Here is a 27771-nt window from a genome sequence, read left to right on the forward strand (position 1 = left end):
CCTGGGCTTGTTAGAGCACTTGGGAGTGCAGCAGCTTCCTCTGGGTGTTGTGGGACTTGCTGCAGAGCTTGCACCCATTGTCTAGTCTGCTCAGGACACCAGCCCAGAGAGACTGGAAGCAACCGGAGCCATTCTGCTGGTGGAGTTCCTGTGTGCCTGGTACTGCTGGCCCCAGTTACTCCGGTGTTGGGACAGATGTTGGGTCCTCCTCATCTCTGGTCCTGAGAGTGTCAGAATGCCTGGGAGTGGAGCTTCCTCTGGGTGTTGTGGGACTGGCTGCAGAACTCCAAATGGAGACTTTTAAATGACTTCTGATATTGTGTTTTTTTTTTTTTGCTCACTTCCTCTACCCGAATCTCACTCATACTGTACCTGATACATCCCATATGAAGCATATCTCTTTACCCACTGATATCTTTTTGTCTACTAGAGCCCTCAATGTCAATCCCCCAAAGTCCCCTCTCTTCCTAGGAAGCACCTTTCATCACCCCAATACATCTGTTCACTGGATTCAGAGTGAGGGCCTTCCTATGATGGGACCCAGCTACCTATGTTGTTGAAAATCGACCTTTCAACTTCAGTCCTCTTGGAGAAGAAAGGCTTCCTGTCTGCCTGATGGCTGGCCTTTCTCCCAAAGTCTCCAAGCTTTTCATCTGAGCAGACAAAGCTGCCGATGAGAGAACAGTGCTCCAGCCTCTACTCTGAGCTAGAACAGAAAGGCTTTGCTTCTCAGGTTTTCATTTTATTCTTTTGAAACAATGCTTCTTTTTTAAACATGAAAGTGAAAGGGTGTTCTAATTAATGTTTGGGACATAATTGAAAAGACAAGTTCCCAGCAGTGTCTAAGATCAAAGGCAATTGAACAGTCAGCTTCTTCATAAGGGAAGCTGTTGGGTTGGAATTGACAAATATGGTAATGTACATTCCAGGTTTCATTTCCATGTCTGAATTCAGTCTGAATGCAGATTGAATATACTTATGGGTGGGCCAGATCATTCTCTATCCTGGGGACTATCCTATGTACATCACAGAGTATTTAGCAGCATCCCTGCCCTCTGTTCTATAGATGTCAATAGAACCTGTTCCTCTCCTGTTGTGGAAATAAAAACTGTCTCAGGGTATTGCTAATGTTCCCTTAGAAAGCTTCATGTGTTCTGTATTTTGTTACGATAGTAGAATACCACAGACTGGACAGTTTATAGGTGGTAGAAATCTATTTGCCTCATGGTTCTGGGGACTTGGCAATTAAAGGAAACATGTCTGGTGAGGGATGTTGAGTTGTTTTAAAACATGGTGAAAAGTATCCCATGGGCCAGAAAGAATAAGAGGTTGGAGATGTGCATCAGTGGGTAAAGTACTTGTCTACTAGGCACAAGATACTGGATTCAGTTGTCAGCAGTGTGTACAACTGGCATGGTGGCACATGTCTTTGTAACTACAGCACTCTAGAAGTACAGACAGAAGGCGCAGAAATTCAAGGTCACCCTTGACTATATATGAGTTTGAGGCTAATCTAGGATACATGAGATGCTATCTTAAACAAAACAGGCTTGGCAAGAGGGCTTAGTGGGTAAGAATGCATGCTTTGCAAGTATAGGAGCCTGAGTTTAAATCTCCAGAACCTATATTTAAAGTCAGGTATGGTTGCCCATTCCAGTAAACCCAGTGTTGGTGAACCAAGATAGGAGGGTCCTGGGAGTTTAGTAGTTCAGATAGTTCTCCAGCCAGCCAGCCTACCCAAAATAGTGATCTTATGATTCATTGAGGGACCCTATTCCAACAAGGCAAAGAGCAATAGAAGACGATACCCAACATCCTAGCCTAGTCTCTGTTTGCATGTCCGTGGGCATACATACATACATGTTCATATGCATGTTCCACAAACACACACATATTCACCTAAAGGAAAGAGATTGAACTCATAATCTTTAGACCTTGAGAGTACAATCCTCATTACTTAAAAACTTCCAAATAAGCACCAACTCCCAACATTCTTGCATTAGTAATTAAGTTCACAAAGGCCTGGCCTTTGGAGGACATATTTACACAGCAGAGCCCCAGCTGTAAACTAATAGTGTGTTTGTATAGTAAGTTCTGTTGGGGTGTTATTACAACTACCCTTCTCCTTGATGTACAATTGGCACTCATTTATTGACTTTATAGCAAACCTAATATATATTTGACCTCTCCTGCTATCCTTGACTGCTCAAAATATGATCCAGATCTGGAAGCCTTGTCTAAATATAGCATGCAGCACAACCAGCCCCAGTACCACCACTGCACTGGTCCATCCTCCCAGTCCCCGCTATTACCAGATTCCTAATACAACACAATACTAGACAATGATTCTCACACTGTTTCAGGGCTAATAGCAGCAAAAACAGAGCCTGGAAATCTTCTCCAAAATGCAAATCTGCTGGGCCTACCCCAAGTCAGACACTGAGGGTGGGGTCAGTGATCTGTTTCTTCAAGCCCTATGTCTGAGGCCATTGTCCACTTAAGTGTGAGGACTGAGACCAGGGTGTTTTAAGCTTCCCTGGTAATGGGAATTAACAGAGTTCTTTTTTTTTTTTGTAAGATTTATTTGTTTATTATATCTAAGTACACTGTAGCTGTACACGCTCCATAAGAGGGAGTCAGATTTCATTACAGATGGTTGTGAGCCCACCATATGGTTGCTGTGATTTGAACTCAGGACTTTTGGAAGAGCAGTCAGTGCTCTTAAACGCTACGCCATCTCTCCAGCCCAGCAGAGTTCTTATCTAGTAGATATAATCCTCATCCTACCAAGACTTAAAGACTCAGATACAAGGAAAGGGATCTAAGAAGTTGTGGGAGCAGATGTCCCACACAGTTTTGACCATGGGCAATGGCTGTGAACCCCCAAGTCCTGCCCCTCTGTTCGGTTTCCTAGAGCATTGTGGCAAATTCACTGCCATTTTATTTCCAAAGAACAAGGTTCTATGTCTCTGACAATGGAGGTTATTATCCCATTTCTAATGCTTTGAGTTAACTGTGTGGCTCTCATCCCTTCCCCACTGTTGCATTGTCAAGAACTAGATTTATGGACTCTTCATTTCTGCCACTTGATTATAAGATCCCTGACAGCCAAATACTAGACTTAGTTACCTTAGTCTGTTGTCCATAGAGCGTGATAGATTACCACCCTTACACGTATTCCCAGAGTATTAAAATCTCTGAGAATGAAAAGTTTTTAGTGTTTGTAGGGTGAGGAAACCTGTTCTTGGCTGACATATACCCGTATGTTATTTATTTCTCTTACTTAGGGTGATAGGTCATCCATTTGCTGCAGAATTTTAATGATTGAGCATAATAACTTAAGACCCTAGTAGTGGGTGGTACATACAATATTGCATGTGAAGCATATTTCTTTGAAATTTTAAATAATTATGTTCTCAGGAGCTCCGCTTAAAATTACAAACTAGCAGTATCTTAGATAATACTTACCCATTGAAGGGCAGAATTATGATGCCAGGGAAAGTTTGCATCACTGAGTTGGTACTGTTTGTGTGTGTGTGTGTGTGTGTGTGTGTGTGTGTGTGTGTGTGTTCATGCACATGGGTAAAAATGTGCTTGCTTGTGTGTGTGCATGTAGCAGTCAAAGGACAATACTGAGTGTCTCCCCTAGTCACCCCACCTTGAATTTTGAGAGTCTCACTGACCCTAAAGCTTACCATTTCAACTAGACTGGATGGACAGAGAGTCCCCAGGACCCGCCCGTCCCCACTACTACTACTGCTACCCAGCACTGGGTTTCCTGGCAGGTGCATGAGACTTTGCTCAGTTTTTATATAAGTGTTGGATATCTGACTTGGGTCCTTATGCTTACACAGCAGGCATTTTTCCCACTGAGCATCCCCCTAGCCTGTGGTACTGTTTCTTTTATAATGTCTCATGGGAAAATGAAACTCCAGTTTTAGGCATGACCTGGTCCTTTGTACTGCTGCCAATAAGCTCTGGAGAGCTATCTACCAGAGTCTGGGTATATGGCTCATAATCTTTACAGGTTGAAAGTGAGCTCAGAACACCTTCAAAGGTTGAAAGTGAGTCCAGTGAGTGTTCTGAATTTAAAGTTATATCCTCATATGTATGTGTTATAGCATATTTATTTTGTTTGTTCTGTTTTTATTTTTAAAGCAAAGAAGGATTTGGGGTTATTTGTTTTAAGGTGCTTTTTTTCTTTAATCCATTATAAAACTAGATGGAGGGAGTTATGGAATGTGAGCATGTGAGTTCAGTTCCTTTCATGGTTTGTTTTTAATAACATGTAAATTTCCCAACATCTAGACACTGAAATAATATTTTAGGAGAGGAAGGATGAATCATACTTGATGTTCTTTATGATTCTTACTTGAGCAAGTTTCTTAAAAATTTGAAAGCTGGCCACATGTGGTGGCTCACATCTGCAAGCCCAGCACTTCAGAGGCTGTTAGGAGAATCACCACAAAGTTCAAGACCAACTTGGACTATATAGTAAATGTGAGGCTTGCTTAGGTTCACTGGGTAAAGGTACTTGCTGCCTAGCCTGAAGCCATGAGGTCTATCCCTGGGATCACAGTGTAGAAGGAGAAACCAACTCTTACCACTTGTTCTCTGACCATCACTTGTGCTTAGTACGCATGCACGAGCATGCGCACACACATACATACATACACACACACATACACACACTTTCTTGTACACATACACACAAATGTATGAATGGAATATAGATAAATGCAATTATATTTTAAAAGTAAAAAGCTTAAAGCTGGTAATTAAAGTGGCATGAGGAACTCTTGATCTGGGAGTAATGTGGATGGAGTCTGAAGTTTTGCATGCTGTATGCTCTTTAGTCTCTGAAATGTGTTTGTATGGTTTGTTTTGTTTCATTTCTGGAAAGAAAAAAGACTTTGCTTCTTATCAGATTATTTAAAGCATATAAGACAAAAAGCTCTCAGAAGAAAGTTAGGAATCTAGACTTAGATTAGCTAATTCATTGACATATTTTAATCATTCATTCAAGGAAAATGTAACAACAAAGTCATTTCAATTACTATACAAATTGTGCCTTTCTTTCTGCTTATGTGTAGATCCATTTCTACTTGATTTCAGACTATCTACATCAATCAAATTAATGAATTGATGGGAAATGCCTGCTTGCAAAAATTAATTTCAGTCCTTTTTTCTTTATCTGTTTGCTACTTATTTAAAACTTAGGGTCTTTTCATGTCCAAAAAGAATTTAGAGCCATCCTTTTCTTGTAAAGCATATTAAATGCCCCCTTGTTTTGGAAGACTTTTCTGCATGCACATGATCTTGCCATTCTGTGAAACAGGGTAGCAGCACCCCAGCCATCAAGTGATGTGTCTATTTGTCTTGTCCTTTTGGCATTCTTCTCCCCTCTCCTTTATCTAACCATTAGGCTGTCACTTCCATGTAAGGACAGGAAGTTCTACTTGGTCTTCGTTGTATATCATAGTCTCAGGCTCCAGAACTAGTTGGCAGCATCTATGGCATGGTAGTGGGTCAGAAAATATTTGAATTGAAATAGAGAACAACATACAGTAGATTTACTATCATACAGTAGATTTACTATCATACTTTTGAAGTTAATAGTGATTTTGAATATGTATTTATTTTTGAGCGAATATCTTAAAGCTATGAAATGCAAACCAATGTGTTTTTATTTTATGATACTGCTCAATGGTTAAATGCTATTTAAATGGCTAAAATGCTTCATAAGTAAGGATAACTTTTTAAAAAAAATGCATCATAATTAAGTGTACTGGCTAATTTTGTGTGTCAACTTGACACAGGCTGGAGTTATTACAGAAGGGAGCTTCAGTTGGGGAAGTGCCTCCATGAGGTCCAGCTGTGGGAAATTTTCTCAATTGCCCCTTGTGGGTGGTGTCATCCCTGGGCTGGAAGCCTTGGTTTCTATAAGAGAGCAGGCTGAGCAAGCCAGGAGGAGCAAGCCAGTAAAGAACATCCCTCCATGGCCTCTGCGTCAGCTCCTGCTTCCTGACCTGCTTGAGTTCCAGTCCTGACTTCCTCTGGTGATCAACAGCCATGTGGAAGTAAGCCAAATAAACCCTTTCCTCCCCAACTTGCTTCGTGGTCATGATGTTGTGCAGGAATAGAAACCCTGACTAAGACATTAAGTATGGTCCTACTGGCGGCCACATTTGCTTAGAAGTGATTGTGATTGTAGTGCTGAGATGTCATTGCTGGAAAGAACATAGGTCTAACCTATTATGGTACTGTGTGATCTCAGAACATTAGTGATATGCTTTTAAGGTGCTAAGTAGGAGCTGGAACAACTAACTCAGTTCTCTAATTAGAACAGCATTGTTTTGAGTTGTTTAAACTTTAAGATTTGGAATACACTCAAATGCGCTTAAGATGTTCTGCTAAAGATAGCCAAACTAACCTTGCTTCTCCTTGTTTGGTTTCTGATTTTATACCTGATGACATTGTGTTCATCCAAAGCTACAATGTCATGTAGCTGGATGTTGTCTCAGGTCAAGCAGTCCACAAAACTCCAGCTGGGACTGAGCCCAGTTCCAAGTGTCCTGACTCCTGACTCAGAATCTTCTACTAATTTCTGTCCCTTGAGGGTTCCCCTACTTCTTACAAACCACTAAGTGATCATCAAGAAATATGCAAGAACTCTATGTCAGTTCTTGGAATGCACATAGGCAGCCAAGAGGAAACTGCCACACTGGACATTGCTTAAGCATATATATGACCTCAAAGCTCTCCCACACACACATTTTCTCCTATAAAGCCACATCTACTCCAAGGCCACACCTTCTAATAGTGCCACTCCCTAGGGACCAAGCATTTCAACACATAATTCCGTGAGGACCAAACCTATTCAAACTACCACAGTCTTATTCTTTTTCTTCTCCCAACTTCTCCGGATCTCCCCCATCTCCCTGCCCATCCAACTTCATGTCCTTTCTCTCTTTAAAATCAAAACAAAAAATCATGGAGTTTGTTTTGTATTGGCCAACTACTCCTGGATATATGACTTGCCCGGGAATGTGGTTGATATACACAATTTTACGTCATTGAAGAAAACTAATTTTTCCTTTGCCAATGGGTATCACTTGCAAATTGCTTCTTGGTTAGGGGTGGGACCCCATGTCTACTTTCTCCCTCTCAGTACTTGAACCCTGTCTGTCTTGAACCTGTGAATACCTTGTACTTGCTGCCATAGTCTCTGTGAGTTTATATGTGCATAGGTCCTGTTGTGTTTGTCAGACATTATTTCCTTGGAGTCATCCAACACCTTTGTCTCTTACAATCTTCCTACCTCCTCTTCTGCATAGATCCCTGAGCCTTGAGAGAAGGTGTTTGATAAAGACATCCAATTTAAGACTGAACGCTCCTAAGTCTTTTTGCTCTCTGTACATTGTCTAGTTGTGGGTCTCTGTGTTAATAACCATATACTGCAAGAAAAGCTACTTGGATGAAGGTTGAGTGAGACATTGATCCATGGATATACTTGTATGCCATTAGGAATCATTTTAGAACAATAGTATTTGGTTTTCCCCTAGTGCCCAGGACCTATCTAGTCTTGTGTTCTTAACTTTAGCAGTGTCATATGGAGTGGGTCTTAAATCCAATGGTTAATTGCTCCCATAACATTTGTGCCCCAATCCCATCAGTATATCTTGCAGTCTCAGTTATTAGGTTAAAGATTTTGTAGCAGGACAATAGTGATGATTATATTTCTCCACTGCAAGAATACAAAGTACCTTCTAGCAGCATGAACTCTAGTCAGTAAGGGTAAAAGGTCTAGTTGTGCATTAGTTCAATTAAATAAGTAAGTGTTGTCCTCATCAATAAGACCTTCCCTTTGGGTTGGGGAAAGCAACTAGTGGCCTTGGTGATAGCCTGTGATATTTGGAGCAGGACATGGCAAGGACCTTTTGGCCAATGACTCAACAAGATATAGTAATTCATTACTGACACTTGAAGTTTTACTTGATGGCATGAGATGTCTGGGTGGGGCATTGTCTCCCCCATTATATTGATGTTTAAATGTCTTCCATATATATATATATAATTTAGGAAACTTCTACAGTACTAGGTTTCCATGTAGTCTTTAAAATGTCTATTGTTGTTAGCTGTTCCTCCCCCATGTTCCTTCCTTTACCTACTCTCATATCCCCTTCCCCATTTAATCCACCTATTCTAGTTTCTCCTTTATCTCTTTATATATTCTATTTCCCCCTCCTTTAAACTTATGCTTATTAAGGCCTTCTTTTTTATGTAGTGGATATATGCCCTTCTTAGCTTACAGGGAAATTGTAAGTATAAGATAAAATGGCCTTGTGAAATAAATTAAAGGCACATTAACTCTAACTTAGCAATATTTCCATTGTGGTGATTACAATTGAACTCCACGGCATACTCTCAGAGGCTGTTCCCTGAAGTAGGAAGGCAAGAGATGAAGGAAAAGGAAATGGCATAATAAGAGGCTTCTTTTTGGTAGAGAGTGATGGTGAGGGGGCATATTGTACTAAGAAAAATATTGAGATAATTTGTATCAAGTTTCTTCATGTTAGTATGCTTCTGTTTTGAGTGAATACCTACCTACTGGAGCACAAAAGAGTGAAAAACAGTTGAGTTGTTAAGCTGCATGGCAAGAGGTTCAGAGAAAAGGGTCTCCTGAAGCTGATAAATTTGAAAGGTAGTTCAGGACTTAGGATCAATTATTTTTTGGCTTTTTTTTTTGTAATGTTCACATATGATTACAACAGTGTCAAATGTTATCTTGATTTCCAACAATGGCAAAACTGTGTTAGAAGCCTCAAGGTAGCAGGTAGATTGGGTCCCAGTGGTAGAGCCTTCAACTAGCATACCCCTGGCTCTGTGTTCTATCTATAGCAGTGCAAACAAAACAAAATGATCAAAGACTTTGCCTTACATCTCTAGGCAACAAAATCTAGCAATGCCATCTCTAACATTTCCTTTTATAGATTTCATTGACTGGAAGATCATGTCTTGCCCCTAAACAAGTCAGCAACAAAGGGGAGTAAGATAACATTATTTGTCTATAGCCATGCTATCTTGAATATGCCTGATCTCAGAAGCTAAACAGGGTTGGTCCTCATTAGTACCTGGATGGAAGATGAACATTACTTTCCTGGACAGAATAAACCTGAGCAAATGAGGATTCTATCATGTAGGATATGAAGGGCTGGAAATGGCTGCTGGGAAGTTAATCCATAGTGGGTTGATAGCATTTTATTAACCTGTTCACTGAAAGACAGAAAAACATGGTGTGCTCTTTCTTTGTTGGTCATGAGTAACTGATATTCTTTCCAAAAAAGTGTCTATGATTTCCATAGAGTTGGGATTTTGCAGGACAGTTCTTCAATAATATATGGTCATATTTGAAGTTTGAGGTCAGGAAGTCATATTTCACTAGCATGGTCAATTGGAAAATTGGTGAAGAATTGTCATTATCCAATTTAAAGATGTTTAACTTTTTCCCTCCATTAGAAAAATCTAACTAATTCAAGCTTGGGAAAGTTTTGTTATTTCTAATTAAAGGGAGATATATAAAATATACTAGTGACAATTTAATTGACACTTAGGCATAGAGTTGTAGGTTATGATCTAGATGCACGAAGAAACCTAAGTCTTAGGAAATATCTGAGAACATTCAAAGAGAACCATGGGACTTTTGGACTCTGCTGGAGAATATAGTAAATGTCTGCTCTAGAAGATAGTAATTTCCTTGAGTTTTTCTTTCTACCTTCTGTCCTGAGTCATGAAAATTTGGTTTGCCCAGTCTTCGTTACCCAAATCCATTATAAAGTGTTTCACTGGCTTCTTACCTGATGCTTTTTGATAGAGCTAATTTAAAATCAGTAATATCTACTCAGTAATACTTAAATTGATTTTGAATGGCCAAAGTACTTTTTCTCTTTTCAGTGAAGACTCTATATTCTCTTGCTTATAAACAGCCCCACCAATGAACATGTATGTTTGTATAGAGTCCATGAAATATACATGAATAAGTTCACCCATCCCATACAGAGGTGCATAAAATCATTTTGGCACTTTTCATGAACCCTGTATAGTTCTGAGCTAGGTCATTTGCATATACTGTATGACTGTGTAGCTTGGTGTTCTTATGAGACTCCTAACAGTGATAGTTGGGGTGGGTATCTCTGACTCTTATGCCTGGTGTTGAGACCCTTTTCCTCCTACTGGGTTACCTCATCCACATTTGCTATGAGGGTATGTGCCTAGTCTTATTGTTATGCTGTGTTTAGTGATATCCCTGGGAATCCTGTTCTTTTGAAGGGAAATGTAGGAGGAATTGATCTGGGGGAGATGGGAGGTGGGAGAAGGGACTGGAAGGAATGGAAAAAAGAATAAAAGAAAAATGTTTTGGTAGTATTTGTTGGCTGCTTGTGGTTGACATTTTTACATGCAAATGCATTGGTATTTATCTCTTAATACATGGTGTAGGAGGTAATTCCTCATTGCTTTATTTGCTGTGTTGGCTTTATAACAGATATGAAGGTTCCCTTTCTGATTTTGTAATATGTGCAACAAAGCATTGAGAAAAAAATTTCAGATTGGCCCATGCATATATCTTCAGAAAATATCAGGTAGTTTACACATTTCCTTTCTCAAGATAAAGAAAAATCTTTTGCCTTTCTATCTGCAAAAAGCAAATAATCCCATGGCATGCATCACGTTCTATTATTTGTGAGGATAAAATGCAGAGGTAAATATGTATGAGTCCACCATAAGCACTCTTAGGCCTCTTTCAGAGGGTGGCCCCTTATGCAACCATAACATTCTGTCGATCATACCTTTTCTTGAGGTTAATGTGGCAGGGAGTACCTTCAACTGGGTCAGCTCATTAAATGAAACACCTTAAAGGTTTTATTTTCTGTTCTTCTTACAGCCAAGGATTACTGCAAAGTAATATTTCCATATGAGGCACAGAATGATGATGAATTGACAATCAAGGAAGGCGATATAGTGACTCTCATCAATAAGGTAAACAAAGAGTTTTCTCCCAACTTCTAAATTGTCAAGTGCTTTGGAGTGTGTATTTTAGCCATTTTCTTTTGTTTTGAGAAAGAGTCTTGTTATATAGCCCAAGCTGGTTTTAAACTTACCATACTTTTGCTTTAGCCTCCCAAGTGCTAAGATCACAGACATGACTGTCATGCCTGGCTTGTTTTAGACCTTTTAACGCTCAGTTTTATGGTCTTGGACTTGTGGGAAATTTTTGCATCTTATTTTTTATTCAGGTGAAGACCTGGAAAATAAACCTTCTTGCGAATCCAATAGATCTCTGTGTACCTCACTCAGGGCTAGCTGCACATCTACATGACCCTGAAGAAGAGTCTGTCCTGGAAGGAATGACCCAGAAGGCATGTGGGTTCTGCCTTCTACAGTGACCGGGCTGCATGGCCTGTGTCATCAGGGACTCAAGGAGGGGCTCTTCAAAGGCTGGTCATGCCTCACAAGCAGCAAACCCTTAAAGAATGTTTGCTATTCAGATCAAAGACAGATAAAGTACCTGGGAGAATTTTGCTTATCTTGTTTGGGTTATAAAGGTTGGATAATTTTATTATCATTTCAGCCAGATACTTGTAAAATCCCAGAGAGCAGTGAAATCTGTGTGAAGCAAAGCAGTTTGCTAAGGTCTTGACCACACGCTGTTTTTCCTTTCATGCAGTGCTGCTCACCACACTGGTAGCTAAAAGTCATATTAGTCAAGTGGTTCCTAGAACAAACAGTGCTTTTCTCAGAAGTACAGGGATTTTATGATGGTTGAGTACAATGAGAAGCCCGGCAGCCTTCAAAATGTAGAAAATAGTTTTGTTTTGTTTTGTTTTTTAAATCCAGGTGAGTAGCTAGAAACACATTAGTGTTTCTCTACACACCAGAATGACTTAGAGATCGCCACAGTCACCTGAGCTCTTATGGGATAGGGAAGCATTGTCAGTCTAAAGGATACACGATACAGGGGTCTGGGAAAGGGGACAGAGAATTGGAATGGGGAAAGGCCCTGTGGCTGTTAGGAGGAGGGGAGGGGACTGCTGTGGTATTACCTGTTGCTACCCCTAGATGCCAGTGAAAGAAGTGTCCCAGGCCTCCAGATATTTAGAAGCTTTTCAACCATCTAGTGATTGTTGTCTTTTTGTTGTTTTGCTTGTTTGTTTGTTTGTTTGTATTTTAGGGAGAATGTTGACCCTCTCATGGACAATGTAGTTTGTAGGTCATATGAAGAACAATAACACTACAGCTAGGCAAACACCTTTCTGGAGTAATAAATTATTCCCCCTTCTAAGAACTTGTCTATCTTTTTAACCTGTGAGCTATCCTCTCCCTAACTTAGTTCAGTGTAAGTCTGTGGGTGCTGAATGTGACAGGAGGAAAGGAGAGGAGGGGAACGATGCTCTCCTTGCTCCTCTCTGCAAGAGGCACTTCCTGTTTCTTACCGCCCCCCTCAAGGAAGCAGCTCTCTTCTACATAGTACATTTCCTATTTTTAATCAGTCCTGTAACCAAACAAATGGGATAAGCAAGTTGTTAAATGGGCATGAAGCATAATGCAAATACTTTAATAATTAACACTGATAATTGGTTTTAGTCATGCAGGGAAAGGAATAGGAGCACTTTGCCCTTAGACTGACAGAGAATCAGGGAACTAAGTAACTGCCATTCTTTGCGGTAGGGAATGGACTCACTGTCTGTATTTCTGTTTGGGTTTTAGAGGGAGGAAAAGCCTCTTAATTGAAAACCCAGTGTGTTAATAACATTTGCGATGGTTTGAGAAAAGAGAATATCTCCTTAGTTTCTCTTTTACCTGAAGATGGTGATTTTCACTTTAAGACTCTATCCACCAGGCTTCACCACTGGTGTACATCCTGTCCTGAATAATTCAGCCTGTGATTCAGTCTCATAAAAGGAATCTGATTTGAGTAAAGAAGAGCTTGGTCTGAGTAGCAAGCACTACCTACCAGTCCCAGTCTTTTTGTAGGTAACCATGAACAGGTGACTGTGTCTCTGAGGGCTGCACCCTGTTTCTCTGGATTCAAAGGTTAACACACTTGGAAGAGGTTTGTTAATATAATGTGATGGTGCCAGCTCCTCTGTTTCACATGTGTATTCCAACATCTCTTCCGACTCAACTTCCTGAGTATGCAAGTGATCCCAGACTTGCTTTATTGGCCTGATAAATAGCCTGAGCCTTTTCCTCAACTCCTGAGAAATGCCCCAAGATGGTAAAGAATAGGGGGGGTGCTTTTTCCAGCTCCACCACCCATCTTTAGCATTCCAGAACTTTCTTTTTGACGCTTCATAACAGTTTTTCATTTGTGACCTCTGGACCAACCAAAGTCTTCAATGGCTTTTCTCTCTTTTATGGTAAAATCCAGTCTGGGGACATGATACTACTTCTCTCAGACATTTGGCTTTGGTACATTAACTTTTGGTACCATTTGTTCCCATCTTACTCCTGTGTCCTCATGCAACTGACCTTGGGCATGTACATTCCTGTAGAGATGGCCTCTGACTACCCACTTAATTGTTTTCTCTTTTAAAAAGCATTTTTTCTTTAGTGTGTTTTTGGACATGTGTATGCATATGTGTTGCTTTCTTGATAGCTAATATCAGAGACAGTCTTAACTCACACTGATGAAGTACATTATGAGCTTGCTGCTTAGCTAAGATCATTTGTGTTCAATCATCTTGTTTGTATTATTATTTTATATGATCTTCTGAGAGAACAGGTCTCTTACTATCCTCTCCTGATACTGATGTTATTTTTGTTGTCATAAAATTTCTGCCAATCTTGACCTCGAACGGAACATGATAAGATATTGAGTCATATAGGCTTCTAGCTCAGAGAAACCAAGGTTTGACTCCCGGCATCACAGGTTCTGGTTACGTATCATTGGGCATGTGCTTGACCTCTCCGAGTTTCCTCTGCTATTAAGCAAGGGCCTTAAAGCTGATATCATAGACCTAGTGTGACTCTTCATTAAGACATTGGGCATGAGGCCTGTCCCACAGGAGTGAATCTGCCTATGGTAATCATAATCCTAGCTATTGCCAATTTCCAGTCTGGCTTTTTCTTCTCAAGCTTCAGCAAAAGGAACTGTGAGCTCTGGGTTTGCTGTTAAGGATGAATACTGTGACATTAAGTAGGTAAATGTGGTTTTAAAACTCCACCTGCAATAGTTGAGAATTCACAGTGGGGAGGTTTCAGCAAGAATTTAGAAAGAAAATACACCACATTTTTTTTTTTGTCTGCTGAAAGTAAGAAAAAATGGATTCTATGCCTGTAAAAATCTGGCTGACACTATAGAGAAATTCTTACCTCTTCTTTTAAGTTGATGAGTCACCCAGAAACTGATTTCTATGATTATAAGCTATCATAAAATGAATAGGTTCATCACAACTGCTTAAATATGCATCTTGATGTGCCTATTTATTGTATCTGTGAGTTGAGGTCAGAGATCTGAAGGGTTACTCTTGACATCTCAATTCCATTTGCTATTTAAGTCTCCACTGTCCCCACATGCTGCGGATGTTTCCTTTTGCCTTCAGCCAAGGTAATTTCCTCTGCCCTGCTTTCCGCACCATGGCAAGAGTCACAGAACAGGCACCAGCCTCCTTTTCAGCTCTAGATTGTCATTTGCATGGCTTTCTTGAAAAGGAATCAGACACCTTTAGTGGGTGTCTGGGAACCCTTTGTAGTTCCTGAAATAAAGTGCAAAGACCTGAACTATTTGTGTGTCCCTGGATACTAGGATGAGATGTGGCAATTGGGTTTGGTTTTAGTTTATTTAGAAAGAAGGCTTGTGGATTTGGGAACATTTCTACTTGTGCAGAACACACCTGTGTTTAGTTGTTTTTTTTTTTTTTTTTATTTCGATTCCCTTAAAAATAGCTCCTGTGTCTGTGGTTCTGCTGCCTCCATCCCACATTCTAATTGATGTTCAGAATGTGTTCAGGAAGGGTTAGAGCCTCTGGGTGTGGTTTCTGGTTTCCTTTCTTTTCCCTTTTTAAAATTCATTCATTTTCTCTCTCTGTCTCTCTGTCTCTCTCTGTGTCTCTCTCTCTTTCTCTCTCTCTGTCTCTCTCTCTGTCTCACTCTCTCTGTCTCTCTCTCTGTTTCTGTCTCTCTGTCTCTCTCTGTCTCTCTCTGTGTCTCTGTCTCTGTCTCTGTCTCTCTGTCTCTCTCTCTCTCTCTCTCTCTCTCTCTCTCTCTCTCTCTCTCACTCACTCTCAACGGGGTCTCTCTGTGTAACAGTCCTGGCTGTCCTTACTATGAAGACCAGGCTGGCCTCCAACTCCCAAAGATCAGCCTGCCTCTGCCTCCCAAGTGCCAGAATTAAAGGCATGTGTCACCACCTACTGGCTCCCTTTTTTCATTTAGAGACAGAGTCTTTTGTGGCACCAGCTAGCCATAAACTCACTATGCAGCTGAGTCTGCTCTTGAATTCCTGATTCCTGCCCGTCTCTGTTGCTAGAGTGCTGGGTTTACAGGCATGTCCCACAACACCCACCCAGCCCTGGGTTTCTACCTGGAGAAGCTCCCTGGAGAAGGGCTAAGGGCAGCTTTAGAGAGCAAATTTATGGCTCTATAGCAAAGGTAGCTGCTACTGGAACACGTGCTTTCTGTGACAAGCACACACTGAGGGTAGAATAAGCCCTACTGGAACTATGATTATGTTCTCAATACCTCTGCCCGTCCCTGAATTTAGGAGGAAGTGTTTCCTACTAACCCCTTTGAAAACAGTGCTCATAAAACAACTTTCATGGATAGCCTGTTCCTCTGCTCTGCACTCTTCATTGTTAGAAATCTATTTGAAAACATCAGAATCAGTATTTAGGAATTCAGTGTTGTTAGCCAAAGCGGTGGGGATGACAGGAATGGGATAGAGCTAGATGATGTGAAATACCACTGATGTTCATAGAAGAAAACTAAGATATACCCTAAAGAGGAAGAGAGACCCATGGAACTACATAAAGGTAGTTGCTGGCACTGGCACTGCTAACTGCAGAAATATACAATGCCTCCTTGGATCATAAGGATTATCTTCTGATGCTCAGTGGCAGCAATTTTAACGTATTTATTTTATTTAATTTAGCCAACTTAATTAATTTATACACTATCCTCTTCCCTTTACAACCCTCATTCATTAATTCATTTACTGAATACATTTAATTATTTATTTAATGAATAATTCATTCATTCACTGAAATACATTTGTGATGTGCCAGAAGCTTCTGATAGGGTTACAAAGGTGAATACAAGTTCCAAACTGGGACTTTGCTTTTTCCTAGTTCTAAATATTTGGAGCTCAGCATACTGTGAAGTTAGAGTCAGAATTAAATGCTAACCTACCAAGCTTCTTTTCATTGCTACTTTAATATGTCTCCATGTTCCCCTTCTTTCTCAGACAATGTTTGCTGGAACATTTAATACTCTCTAAATATGCCTGCAAGGCCATAGCCTCTCAGTCCTGGATTCTGGGCAGCCATTAGCAAAAGTTAAGACCCCTCAGCCCTATTTCTTTCTCCTTAGTGGTCTATCCAAAGCCCAGCGTCTTGCCCCATCCTCACAGCAGGCATGGGAGTCACATAGGATGATGAGTGTCCTTTCCAGATTACAGAAGAACAAAGATCCAAAGTGTAGAAATGGTTCTTTCAAAAACCTCCCCAGCAAGTCACCAGAAGAACTGGGACAGGCATGTCTTCTGACTCCCTGTCAAATGATCTTGGGATATGGGGGCCAGACAGGGTGGTAACTCTGGACAGAGCTTATTCCCTGTGGGGTTGTCAGATGTTTGTGATAGGTGCATCTCTGCCAGGGATAACTATAACCCACTCATTGAGAAGCAACCAGTGTTGCCTGATATCCAGAGCTAGCATCTGGAGTTTCCTTTTTAATTAATGGTATTATTATTACTAATCAGAACAGTAATATTACCATGATATTGCCATGTTTCTGACATATAAAATCTATCATTTTCCAGCTAGCCAGTCAAAAAGGAAGGATGAACCAGTCAGGGCTAATGTCAATTATGTAGAAAATATTTGCATTCATTCTTTGAAAATTTAATATAACATGTTTTGATCATATTTACTCCAACCCTTCTATAATTCACCTCCCTCCCATTTGTGTCATGTTCTAAAATCCCTCAATGCTAATTTTGTACTATCTAAATCTTCTTGGCTACTAGAGAGGCATAGCAAGAGCTATACTCTCAGAGAAAACCATCTCTCCCTCTTCTAGTATCTGACAATTGCTAGTAGCCCCACAGCTTGGGGGAGGGGGCAATTATGCATGAAACTCCTCTTTGCTGCACTTTGCCTTGGCCTGGGCTTGCACAGGTTTTGTACATGCTCTTGCTGCTGCTCTGAGTTCATATGCACAGCTGCCATGCAGTGTCCAAAAGACAGTGTTTCCTTAGAGCCATACACTACCTCAGGATCTTGCACTCTTTCTATCCCCTCCTCCACAAAGATCTCTAAGCCTTAGGAAGGGGGCTGTGGTATATATTTTTCCTTATTGTGGAGAGAATATCTTGTGTACTGTATGGATGTGACACCTGTCAATAATAAATCTGATGGCCTGTGGCTTAGTCAGGAAATAGGAGGTGGGACATCCAAGAGGCAGAAAGGATTCTGGGATAGTGCCAGGCATGGGGAAATTTACCCAAGAAGAAGTAATGGGATGGACACATGGTACACATGGACACATGGTAACCAACCATGTGGCAGAAATTAGATGAGAGTAAATGGGTTATACTAAGTTATGATCTGGTCAGAGAAGAACCTAGCTATGTGGCCAAGAAATTTGTAAATATATTTTGACTCTGAGTCTTATTTCTGGGAGCCTGGGGCTGGAAGTAAGAACCAGATCTAACTTCTACACCTATGGATAAATAATACCAAAGGTCTTTTAAAGAAGACACATGGAAACCTATTACTGTAGAAACTTTAAACACACACACACAAATGCACACACACACATATTACTATAGAATCTTCTAAAACACACAGATAAAAGGAGAGAGAGAGAGAGAGAGAGAGAGAGAGAGAGACTGAGAATTGAGTTACCTTGTAATAGTGTAACAATGCTCCTACTAGATAGATACCAGAGGCTAGCAAATAAAGCATCCGGCACTAGTTATAAGATTTTTTTTTTTAAAGACAGGGTCTCATGTAGCCTAAGCTCACATCAAACTCATTATGCTATGTAGGCAAGGTTGACCTTGATGCTCCTTTTGCTACCTTCCAAGTGCTGACATTATAAGCATGTAACATTATGCTTGCTTTACATGGCATTGGGGATGAAACCAAGGCCCTTGTGAACGTTAGGCCAGCACTCTACCAACTGTACCACACCCACACTCCCTACTGTCAGTTCTTTCTGTGTGTCAAGCACACTCTCCATTTGCTATCTTCTGCTTTCTTCCCATATAAAGTGTATTTCAGTGGCATTCTTTTATTCTAGGTCTGGGGGTTGTAGCTCTGTTTGCTGTTACTATGACAATAAAGAAAGACTCCAGGCTTGATCTTTCTGAGTCCTTCAATGATGACATGCTCTAATGTTTTAATGCCTAATGCCTAGTTTCCACTTCCTCCATCTCTTTTCATTAGCCCATTAATGAACTGAAATGTCTATGTACAGGGAAGATGTTTTAGGCCCCCCTTGCTTCCTGCAAGAAGTAAGGTTGCTTTGACAGATGTAAGTAGTCCCGGGGATCTGAGGAAAGATCTTTAGTTTGGTATAAAAAGCCACTCAACTAAATAGATTGCTGGCCTTGACCCTTTCTCTCAGAATTGCTGAGGCTTTTAGCAGAGCTAAAAAGCTAGTATTAAAGGAGGGTCCGTGGGTGAGGAGTAAATTAGCAGGTGTCACCCTGAAGAAGATGACATGCTGGCAGCACCATTAGAAAGACATGTTTTATTAGTGAATGAGGAAGTTAGGTGCAGGTCTGGAAGCATCTGGGTTTGCACACATCTGAAAAGCGTCAGTGTTCAGCAAATGATTTGTTTATATTATAGAATATTTTTCCTTACATATGACCCATCTTGTTAGACTGTGTATGCCCTTATCTGAGACGTAAGTCACAATGTATATATCCCTCAGAGCATTAAAAACCCAAAGTTATGGCGCTTGTTGCTATCTCTATTCCTCTTAAAAGTGAATTGGGTACTGGGATGGATAAGAGGATCATGATTCTCTAAATGCATTTCATAGAAACTCTTCTGCACTGTGCTTCTGTATATACCCTTTCAGACAGACTTTTACATGAAATGAAAATTTAAGGCATGGAGGGGGAAATAGTCCTTTTGATTTACTGATAGCCAAGAAACCGTCCCACTCCAAATTGGGGTGGCTCTTAATATAGTTCCTTTCTTTTTATAGTGATTAAGTGAGTTTAAGGATGACACAAATTCCCAGGTTCATATGTCTTCCCTACTTAATATGAAACTGTCTAAAAAGACCTCTGATTACTTATTCAGTCTGATTGCCATACTCCAACGTGCTAATCTTAAATTGCAGTAACATCATGAAACGCTTCTGTCTATTTCTGTTTTAAAATTTATTTCTTTGTGTGTATGTTCATGCACACACACCCACGGAGGGCAGAAAGGATGTTAGAACTTCTGTAGTGGGAGTTACAGGTACTTGTGTTCTGTCTGATTTGGTGCTAGAAACTGAACTCTAGTCCTCTTGTGAGAGTGAGAATTGCTCTTGACTACTGTGCCATCTGTCTAGGCCAAGCTATAATTATTCTCATCACTTTCTAAATTTTTTAAAATTGCATTTATTGAAATAGATAAATAAATTGCACTTATTTATTATTGGTATATGGGAGGCATGAGTCTGCCTCAGTGTGAGTGTGGAGGTCAGAGGACAATTTGCAAGAGTCATTTCCTTCCTTCTACCCTGTGGGTCCCAGGAATCCAACCCAAGTCATCAAGCTTGGCAGCAAGTTCCTTCATCCACTGGGCCCACTGAGCCATCTTGTTGCCCTTATCCCTGCCACGTTCTCCTAGATAAATACAACCTTGGGTAAGATGCTCATCTCTTCTTGCCTCAGTTTCTACATCGGTAAATCATGGGCAATAATAATCCCTACTTCCTGGTGTTGCAAAGAGAAAATGAATTAAACTGAGTGCTGTGGTTTGAATAGATCCCTCAAAGTTCCTGCATTCAAAACTTAATTTCCTGTGCAACAATTGAGAGCTGGCACTTTAAAGAAATGATTAGGGTATGAGGGCCCTGCCTCAGGCTTATGTTAATGCCATTATTGTGAAAATGTATTCATTATTGCCCTGGTAGATTCCTGATAAAAGGATGAGTTCAGGCCCCCCTCCCTTTCTCTCGCCCATCCTTTCTTGCATTTCCATCTTCTACCCTAGGATAATACTGCAAGATGCAGGCCCTTCAGTCTTTGGTGTCCCGCCTTGCCTGTAAGAACTAAATCTGTTCTTTGTCATTTATCCAGTGTCAGGCATTCTATTATATCAGTACAAAACAGACTAACACAATAGGCAATGCACTTAGAAAGCCTGGCCAATAGTAACTACTGTATAAACGTTAGCAGCTATTATTTCCTGATGATAAATTGCTAAATGTAATGCTGCATCAGTGTATTTTGAAGGCATTTAAGCTATGGTGCTAATTTAGTCTCCCCACAGGAGTATGTATGAATGTTTCTTAATCCTTGTCATCCCTGGATATTACCATTCTTTTTGTTCTCTGCTAATATCTTTTAACCTCTGCTAATTTGGCACTCTAAAAATTATTACCGAGCTTGAAATCTTTATGCATCATTTTCCAATTGATTTTTAGAAAATACTCTATATGCATGCCATTAACTTGTCATTTTTTTCATATTACAAATAATTTTCCTTAGTTTATGACTCATGGAGATATTTAAGTAAGAAGTCATTAAAATAAATATCTTTTACACTCACAATTTCCTCATTTTATAGTTAACTGTATGGTGAAGTAAAATTTATCATTTTAAAAGTGAGTTTTACTTAAGACTTTTATGTTTGGAGCCCTAGGTGGCGAGAGTAGCAGGCGATTAAATGTATTCCTTTTCTGCTTTCCTCAGGGCTTTCAAGGTTCTATTTAAAGCTTCTACCCTTTTAGTATTTCTGATATTGGCATTTAGAGAGCCCCTGGGATTCTGCATGGATTCTTACAAGGATCCTCCTGTCCTAGACGAGGGCTTGGCAAACTTCTGTAAAAGGCCAGAAAGCAAGTATTTTTAGACTTTGTGGGCCATGCAGTCTCTTCAGCAACTGCTACTCTGACATTGTAGAGCAAAAGCAGCCATAGAGGTAAATGTGTGTGTTTGGTTGAGTTCCAGTAACACTTTATGGACATCTAAATTTGAATATCATGTAATTTTCACATTCCTTGAAAATGTATTCTTCTTTTAAAAGAAAAACACATTTAAAAATGTAAGAACTATTCTTAGCTTTTCTTAGCTTTTGGCCCATAGGCTGTAGTTTGCTGACCTCTGAAAAAGAGTATCTGGAAGTAGACCCATGAAAATCCAGCTAATTAATTTTCAACAGAAATGCAAAGATACACTTAAGAGTTTAAATCTTGGTCTAGAAAGGTGGCTCAGTGGATAAAGGTACTTGCCTCTAAGTCTAACAGCCTGAGTCTGATCCCTGGGACCCACATGGTAGAAGGAGAAAACCAGCTCTTGAAGTTGTCCTCTGACTTCCACATCTGTGTAGTGGCATGCTGTGTACATACATACACACACACACACACACACACACACACACACACACACACACACACACTTTTTAAATTTTAAACATTTTCAAAAATGGTGTTGGCATGAGTGAAACATGAAATTTAATCTAAAGCCAATATGTTATGCAAAATTTAATTCAAAATAGATGATAAATCTACATGTGAAATGTAAAACATAGTTGTTCATGAACGTGTAGGAGAGTTGTTAGGCAGTCTACACATACAAAAATAATGTTAAATTGAATGTCAGCAAAATTGAAAATTTTGCTTCTTCCAAGACATTGTTAAGTGAATTATTTGTGGGTCTGGTTCGACTACATAAGCATCAGAGTCACAAGTATTCTTCTAGTCTCTGGCCAGTAAATAATCGCATATGTTGCAAGGCCTTGGTTTTATCCCAAGTCTTCCTGAAATTCCTTTGTAGTATAACGTCATGAATCTCTTACATTGCCCCTGCGCCTGTGCCCTTTCTCCCCCCATGGTGAGTGGCAGATGTTGTCACAATCCTCTGGATAAAGGTAGACCCAGCAGAGAGCTGGAGTCCAGCCTGAGATCTATAATTTTCACCCACTGCACTGGCTAAATCATCTAAGTGTAGATAAAAAAGCTGTGCACAGTTTATTAGGCCACCAAATAAGCTTTCCAAATGGGGGAGAAAAAAAGCTTCCTAAAAGAAATACATATTGGTCCCAGTGGAGAATGCTAAGAGGAGGCAGGAATTTCCTACTGGCTCCCACAGTTGTCTTGATGATTCTGACCTCCAGGATGAGCACGCCTGTGCCCTTTCATTCCATTCCTTCCCAGTCCTTTCCTGTGCAATGAGCATAAACACCTTTTTCCAATCTACCGCCCTCCTTGCATATCCTCAAGATGATGGAGCAGCTAAGAAAATCTCTCAAAATGGAAGGAAAGGTGCTGTGGGAAAGGCACTGTCTTTATCAATGTGGCAAAATGATTTCCTGCCACGTCCGCCGTCCTTTTAATGGAAGGAAGATATGCTTTTGAGTGCAGAGGCCATGCCTTTCTCTAACTATAAAAGAGAATGAAAACTCAGCACCAGGATGCATGTCCTTGAGAAGTAAGCTGCACTTAGCTGTGTGTCGTAGAGGAAGCACAGATGCCATTGGAAGTGGCTTTGAAGATTGACCATACAGCAGTCATCTCAATGTAAACTACCAAGCGGAGAGAAAATGAAGAATGTCTGTGAAAACTTACAGAAGTTCAAATAGTGGCTTTTGTTTAAAAGGGCAGAAAGAAATGTGATAGTGCCCCTAACTGATTTTTTATTTTGTGAATGGCTTACTCACATGCTCTCCTACAGTTTATATGTCCATGCTTAAAGTCAGATTACAAAGACATGGGAAAGATGCTGTCTATATCATATCCTTTCCATGTGAGCTTGGGCTTTCAAAGCAACCTTATGGAGAGAGAAGGCATAATATTGTTATTCAGAAAAAAAGGCTAAAGCATAAACAGTTTTTGAGAAGACTTAAGATTACATGTTCCTCAGATGAAGTTAAAAATATACATACACACACACACACACACACACACACACACACACACACACACACACATGTTTATTGTCAAGTCTCAAAAAGCCTGGGACAAGTACCCCTCAGTACCTGTAGCTCTTTCCAGCACTTCCCATACCCATACCCTCACCCTCTCCAGCCCAGGGGCTGGACCTCATGTCTTAGTCAGGGTTTCTATTCCTGCACAACATCATGACCACGAAGCAAGTTGGGGAGGAAAGGGTTTATTCAGCTTACACTTCCACATTGCTGTTGATCACCAAAGGAAGTCAGGACTAGAACTCAAGCAGGTCAGGAAGTAGGAGCTGACGCAGAGGCCATGGAGAGATATTCCTTACTGGCTTGCTCCTCCTGGCTTGCTCAGCCTGCTCTCTTATAAAGCCCAAGACTTCCAGCCCAGGGATGGCACCACCCACAAGGGGCAATTGAGAAAATGCCCCACAGCTGGATCTCATGGAGGCACTTCCCCAACTGAAGCTCCCTTCTCTGTGATAACTCCAGCCTGCGTCAAGTTGACACACAAAACCAGCCAGTACACCTCACTTAACCCAAGCTTCTGAGTCCTATATAACTCCATCATTTTGACTATATGCTCTCTTGGCTTCTGGTTCCTTTCTTGTCCCCCTCCCTTCTATTCCTCTCTTGCTCTCTCAACTTTGTCTCCTCTCATGGCCCATTTCAGTCTGCTGGCCATGTTCAGTCTGGACCCTTCCAGATGCCTCTGAATGTTTTCTCCCTCATACTTACAATAAATCCTTCACCTCAACTATACCTAGGAATGGTCATGTCCTCATTTTCATTCAGTTATGTTCTAGCTATCCAGCCAAGCCCTGACAACCCCAGGAGGTGCCCAGTAAGAGCACTGAGCCTGGAGCTAGGCCAACAGGACAGCTTCTGTTAGAGGCTGATCTCTGAAGAGGCTCCAGGAAGCAGCACCTTTTGTTTGTTTGTTTCTTTTGTTTGTTTGTTTGTTTGTTTGTTTTGTTTTTCAAGACAGGGTTTCTCTTAAAAGGCCAGGAGTTTTTAGGAGTGGATGAGCTTCCTAGAACCACAGAAGAACAAATGGCTTCTTTAACCTAGTGCATGTTGCCATTTGAATATGGCATTTTCCTGAGTGGACTTGTGATATTTTCTCTGTATAGCCCTGGCTGTCCTGGAACTCACTCTGTAGACCAGGCTGGCCTCCTGCCTCTGCCTCCTAAGTGCTGGGATTAAAGGTGTGAGCCAGCACTGCCTGGCTAAGAAGCACCTTTTGTAAGAGAGGGAACGTAGTGCTTATCACAGAAGCCTTTGGGCCTTCTGCTTTTGATAATCTTTTGAAATCCTTAGGCCTTCTTCATTCTGGTCTGTGACTCTACGTGCATGTGGGAGCTCTAGTCTCACAATGGCAGTGGTTTTTACCCTGTGCGTCATGACCCCTTTGGAGATCAAATGACCCTTCACAGGGATCACCTAAGATGATTGGAAAAGACAGATATTTACATTACAATTCATAACAGTAGCAAAATTACAGTCATAAAGTAGCAATGAAAATAATTCTATGTTGGGAGTCACCACAAATGAGGAACTGTATTAAAAGGTCTCAGCATTAGGAAGGGTGAGAAGCACTGTTCTATGGGGACTGAGATTTATGTTGGGCTTCTTGTCTTCATTTCTTAGGGCCCTTAGACTAAAGGTTAAGTTCTGTAGCATTTCCTAACCCATGAACTGTGAACAGGCTATGAGAGGGTAAGGCAATGATCAGCTCAGCCTGCCAAGGCGCATTCAAAGGTGTTTGCAACTTCCCTTCCTCTAGCCCCAGATAATGGCTTCCATCAGCCTTTGGCCTCTAGCACTATGTTACACATACAGTGTCATTTTCTATGTGTGCAGCACCAGAAAAGGGTTAGGTGGTACATTTATTTTCCTATATTAAGATATTTAACAGAGGCTATGCTTTATCTTAGAGAGTATTTCACCTTCTTTGTTAGAAAATAGAAGAGGGAACTCTAGGATAGAATCCTCCCTTCCAATAGCTCAGATTAGGAAAGATAAAGCTTAGAGTTCTCTTACGCCTCAAATACAGTTCATTCACTCCAATTAAAGAACCAATCCTTTAAAAAGAATATAACTTCTGATTGTATCAACACCAGAATGAAGGGTATTAGATAAACCTACCCCCTTGCTGTAGAGAACTCTGAAATTTAACAAAATATACAGAGTAGCTGTTTAGAGCCATTGAACAGTACATAATACACGAACATGATCTTAGAGAGAAGGGGAGCATTAAAGTGACTTTTTGCCTGGGGTGTTTTATAAATTACAGCATGGGGCCAAACCCAAACAAGGAACAGCAGTCTCATGGGACAGAGGGAGCAGAAAATGTAATGCAAGCTGTGGAGAAGGCTCAAATTTGCTCAGTGCAGCACTGTAGAGAATTGAGGCATAAAAAGAATTCTAGAAGTCTATGGATCTTAGATCTAAACTCTCTTTGGATCTTATCCCAATATTATATTGGGCCATACCCCAGCAAGACTGTGGAGAAAGCAAGAACTTGGAGGGCTATGAGCTACACAGGCATCCCAGAGCTTACCAGTGGTCATAGACATCACAGTTCTGGTTACATGTGGTAGAAAAATGAGGGATACTGAACATCTCTAGCATTCAGTTGAGAATCTAGGAAATTCAGACATAAGAATCATGCTATCCTGGGCGTAGTCTAACAGAGCCCCAAACCAAGCTTGGCCTGGCCAGGCTGATCAGCAAGTAACTATCCCTCCATAATAAAAGTCAATACTCTTTCTAGGAAGATAACAAAACCCAGGCTCTTTTGAGAGCCTGTAATCATAAATAACTACCATGTAAAGAAGCAGCATTGGTTTGGATAGCTGTTACAGCATTTCTAAGCATTTGTAAGTCTACAGTTTTCAGACACCAGCATATGCAAATGTGCATCTTGATTTTTATTTGCTATTCATTTGGTTATACAATATGTTAAATGAAAAAAATCAATCATTAGTATAGAAAAGTATATAAATTATTGCCTTAAAAGGCCAGGAGTTTTTAGGAGTGGATGAGCTTCCTAGAACCACAGAAGAACAAATGGCTTCTTTAACCTAGTGCATGTTGCCATTTGAATATGGCATTTTCCTGAGTGGACTTGTGATATTTTCCTGAGTTTCCTGTTTCTTGTGTGTCTGAGTCCTCCTCCCCAATTACCTCTGGTCTGCAAGCATTTCTTCCAACATGGAGACAGCATATAGTTCCCTTTTCTCCTTGCTACCTCATGAACCCTGCTATGGATGAGCCTACTTTAGTAGTTGGCTTCTGGGGTCAGGGTATTCTGAGCAACAACAGTCTCAGTCATACAGCATAATTGCATCTCTTGGGGAAGTGTTAACAGATGGGAGCCGAGCAGAGTTGCTCCTGGGCTTCAGCTTCCACAGAGCGTCTATGCAGCCCTCTCCCAAGCTCCATGCAGAAGACACTCATTAGTAAATCTTCGACAGCAGTTCTTTCTTGTGAGCGAAGTGAGAGTGTGAGGCTCTCCTCAGGCACTCTGAGGCTCACTCGACAGTCTTGCTGAAATTGGTCGACACTCGATCTCTCCTCAAAATCATTACTCAGCCACCAGAGATGCTCACAAAAGTAGCCATGCTGGATAACGTCTAGAAAGTTGTGCTAGGGAGTCAGCTGACCACTAGGCAGGCTTGATTACAGTAGGTCTTCTCTTTGATTAGGACAAGATGGTGAATCTGTTCTCACTTTTGCATTCTGACAATATGATTCTCTAAGCTGCATATTTCCCTTTGAACGCAAACAAGACCTTTATAATTTCTGAGAAAATGTGCTCTTATCTTTCGAGGATGCTTTTTAAGTATTTCTTTTTTTTTCTGTAACTATGGATACTTTAAAATTAAATAAAGATCAGTAAGCCTAAATATATAGGTAAAGCTTACCTTAGGGTACTATCCTGTTTCTATTTAACTTGATCCCACTTCTATCGTCAGAAAATGGAAATGTACACATGCTCAGGGCAGACCACTTAGTGACTTATTCCTGAAGAAAACTGATGACCTTGCTCTCAGGAGCCATTGATTGCCTGTTGCTCTTCATCTAGTAGCAAGCCTTGTGGAATTTCCAACACAGGCATATTAATTGGTGTTGCCATTGTGCAAGTGTTATTTAGGCAACCATATTGTTGAAATTTTATGGGTACAACTTCTCTTGCTATATCAAATATATATTATCAAACGGCAGGCATCCATGTCCTCTGGCTCTTACAGTATTCCTGATCACTCTTGTGCAATGCTCCCTCAGCCTTAGGTGTAGGGATTCTGTTGCACATGTACCAGTAGGCTGTGTGTATCTGCACGTATGTACACATATGTATAGAGCAATAATAATTTCAAAAGAAGAGGTTGTGAGTTTGAGAGGGGGTGGAAACATAAGAGGA

General features: G+C 40.6%; 1 protein-coding gene across 1 annotated transcript in view; it reads left to right on the top strand.

Annotated features, from left to right (window-relative positions):
• Sh3kbp1 (SH3 domain containing kinase binding protein 1) overlaps nucleotides 1–27771 on the top strand; it is a 359863-nt gene that overhangs the window by 250767 nt on the left and 81325 nt on the right. Inside the window, 1 exon segment of the mRNA XM_031370222.1 lies at nucleotides 10943–11037. Within this exon segment, the coding sequence (XP_031226082.1) occupies nucleotides 10943–11037 (95 nt within the window).

The sequence above is a fragment of the Mastomys coucha genome, chromosome X, assembly GCF_008632895.1.
Source record: "Mastomys coucha isolate ucsf_1 chromosome X, UCSF_Mcou_1, whole genome shotgun sequence".
NCBI lineage: Eukaryota > Metazoa > Chordata > Mammalia > Rodentia > Muridae > Mastomys > Mastomys coucha.